General features: G+C 39.3%; 1 protein-coding gene across 1 annotated transcript; it reads right to left on the reverse strand.

Annotated features, from left to right (window-relative positions):
• Positions 1 to 501: 501 nt before the first annotated feature.
• On the reverse strand, positions 502 to 2,958 carry LOC133703916 (seipin-2). The gene is made up of 2 exons (XM_062128657.1): positions 1,682 to 2,958; positions 502 to 1,137 (listed from the first exon to the last, which is right to left on the reverse strand). Exons 1-2 carry the CDS (start codon positions 2,828 to 2,830, stop codon positions 622 to 624), a joined length of 1,665 nt encoding a protein of 554 aa, XP_061984641.1. The 5' UTR covers positions 2,831 to 2,958; the 3' UTR covers positions 502 to 621.
• Between the last annotated feature and the right edge of the window lie 547 nt (positions 2,959 to 3,505).

Raw genomic sequence — 3,505 nt, forward strand, 5'->3', positions numbered from 1 at the left:
GTAGTTGCTAAGAACATAACCCATATTTCGTCCAGACCAGAATTAGCCAAGGCAACAGCTTGATCTCTTTGCTAACACTGCTCTATACAGGCCATTTACTCAGCATGTCCAGATAATCTTTAAGTTCACATCACGATCAATGCCTGTCAATTTATTTTTATGCAGAGTGGCATGGCGTAGAATTCTAAAAACGATCGAGAAAAGGAATCCCTAGGGCATTAAATTATTTCAAAGTCTCAACATGCCCTCGTTTACTTCATTCTTGAAAGCATTTCCCGAGCTCTAGGAACAAAATACAACAATTTGTGCCACTTCTCTTTGTTTAGCTTTTCACATAGCATTATCTATATGCAACTGGATTATACATGCAAGTTATAGCCATACAGCATTATTGATTTAGCTTTGTATTACGTAACACCCAGCCAGTGATATTTAGATGTCTTCCCGCCATGTAATATTCACAAATTACAACTGATTGATATTGAATTTATACTGATGATATAAGAAAAAAAATTAATGAATTGATGGAGAACTATGTTAAAATGGCATACTTAACTATATGTGAAATGTTACAGAAACTTTAGCACTGCAGTTAGGTTAACTTTTCTTTTATCATCATGATCAAGGGCACCGAAAATCAGTATCGAGTATCAAACTTTGTGCAGGGGCGTCGTTTGGAGTACTATTGTTGATAGCAGAACCATCTCTCAGCATTGCTCTTGGAATAATAACAGACCTACAACATATCAGAGCAAACAGCAACTCCATCATAAATAAAACCATGCAGGTCCATATGAATATGGTTTTCTTCCAATACCATATAATCCTTTTTAAAAGAGGAAGTTCCGACTCAAGTACGATGGATGCATCATATATTTCAGGGATACCAGCTCCAGATCTGTATTCAGCTCTATGTCCAATTATCACCTTCAAGCAGGAAGTAGGCACGTCACGTGCCGTAAAACCTTTTATCTTCAATGCCAAAGTCTGGGACTCAGATATGTAGCCAGCAACAAGAGGGGCAGCCTTAAGAAAAGTCAATAAAAAGCGGATAGGCTCACTTTTGAATTTTAAAATGGATGGATGGCTTTTGCTGGCAAGGGTTTTCCCATCAGCAGAGAGGAAGTCTACACGGATCTGCAAATGAACAAATGAAGCAAGTCAGGGCAAGCATTTCTGAAAGATTAAAAGAAAATCATTGATGATTAGTATCTGAAGTATAAGGAGGTTTTATTTCTTCTTTCCTTCAATAAACAGAACAAGTTCAACTCTGTACAAGTTTTCACTTAATTAAATACCTCTGTGATAGCTTCTTCTTGTTATAGGTCATGCCAAAAAAGAAAAAGGTTCCTAAAAGATAAGGATGCAGATAAATATCACAGAACACAGCAATGGAGAAACCATAGCATTGCCTCGTCGAAGGAGTAGTTCATAACTAGAAAGCTAACAAATCTTCCCTGACATGTGAGGTTACTAGTCCGATGTTAATTTTATCCCCCAAGTTCTCACATGGCAGTATCAGTTCGAAAACATATTTCAAACAAAACTGGTAGAATTTTAAGCATTATGATGCAGTTCAGTTCCACAAAACAAAATGGCTACAAACCAAGCAACAAACTATAAACTACAACATAGCAACCAAAACACTGCAAATTCCTTGCCCAATGAATAAAAAATGTACCTGAAAAACCCCAAGATTTCTGTTGTACTCTGACTCTGGCATTGTCAACAAAACAGAAACTTGCAACTTGTGATTAGGCGGTATAACCCGAGTATTTAAGCTCTTGAAATCTCCAATATTCTCTTCACAACAAGCAACACCACCACAAGATTGTATGGGCACATATGCAACTGGATTGTCTTTCGTATAATCAAAAATCAAATCCTGCCTTATTTTTATCGGTTCCTCCACCAAATATCTCATTAAAACCCCACTAAGCATAACCGAGAACACCAATAATCCACACAAAATGACACAAACATAGCATGACCAAAACAAGCCCCACCCAAATTGCATCAAAAGGCTCCATATTGTTTTATGTTCCTTTAACCAATCATCTATAAAAGAACCAAAAAACCCACCAACCAAATTCCATAAAGAAACCAACTTCCGGACAATAAACCCTCTACCCCGTCTTATAGTTCCAAATGGATCCACAACTAGCATATAAAAACAATACAAAATCCACAAGGGAAATGTGACAAAATAAACTAACAAATTTAATTGGAATCCAATTGCCTTAATCACCAACCCAGCTACGAACACAAGCAAATTTGTCGACTCATCGAGTTCACCCGCTGAGCCTACCGAGTCACCAACTCGGTCGTCAATCGCCGTAGTCACCGTCGATTCCTCCTTCTTCTCCTCCTCCCCGACACCTCCCACCGCAGATGAGTAAGCTCGCCGAGTTGACTCATCGAGTTCACCCGCTGAGTCTACCGGGTCACCAAATCGGTCGTCAGTCGCCCTCGTCACCATCGATTCTTCCTTCTTCTCCTCCTCCCCAACACCTCCCACCGCAGATGAGTCAGCTCGTCGAGGGCCAACTCGGTCGGAAATCGACCGAGTTGACTCAGCGCCATCCAAATTCCTCTTATTTCCCTTCAAATCGAGATAAAGTTTAAGCCTGTTCTTTCTCCTCCTCTTTCCGGGGTCGTCAATTACTAAGGCATCTGAACCGATCAAAGGGGAATCCGGCGAGTGATCAGAGAGAGCGGAGGTTGAGGTGGAATGAGCTGATTGGTCGGTGACTATGCAATCGTGAAAGGGGAAGTCATCGAGCGCGTCGAAGAAGAAACCACCGTCGTCGTTCTGATTTGGGGGTTCCATTGAAATCAAAATTCCAACGTAATAATTAGGGTTACGGTTTGGGATTTTTTTTTTCGTTTTCGGTGGACGATTTGATAGAAGAAAGGTGAAGCCATTATTTTTTATTCTTTTGATGTTTCTGAGCTACAGTCCGTTCATCTGTTGGATTGTCGGTGCCACGTGGTGTTAGTTGGAACTCTTGTACACGCGGCATGATTTCAACCGTGTGATCTCTCCAGCTCGTTGCTTTATTGTTAGCTAAATATTTTCATGATAATAATAATAACAATCCGATTGCTTTGCAAGAAAGATAACAATCAAAAACAGAAGAAAAGAATACCAGCCAGCTGAACCGGTTAAATTTTAAATTTATTTATTAATAATTATAAATTTAAATTTTTTTAAATTTATATAATTATTAACTTTAAAATCTATAAAATTATTTCCTCTCCAATATTTGAAAAGGTCTCTGAATCATGGCTTTTTACGTCGGAAATCCCTCTTTTTACTCAACCCACAAGTGCGCCACCACCCTCTAGACTCCCATCTCCAAGAACACCACCACGGATATCAAAGTCAAAGATGGGTTCCTTTTCTTCTACGAGCTCTAGAAACAAGGTCAATGAGTATCCTTTCCAAAACTCCATTTTATACTCTCAATCGTGCAGCAAGGAATTAAGTGGCTTCTCGTATTGA

This window comes from Populus nigra, chromosome 9, assembly GCF_951802175.1.
Source record: "Populus nigra chromosome 9, ddPopNigr1.1, whole genome shotgun sequence".
In the NCBI taxonomy this organism is placed as follows: domain Eukaryota; kingdom Viridiplantae; phylum Streptophyta; class Magnoliopsida; order Malpighiales; family Salicaceae; genus Populus; species Populus nigra.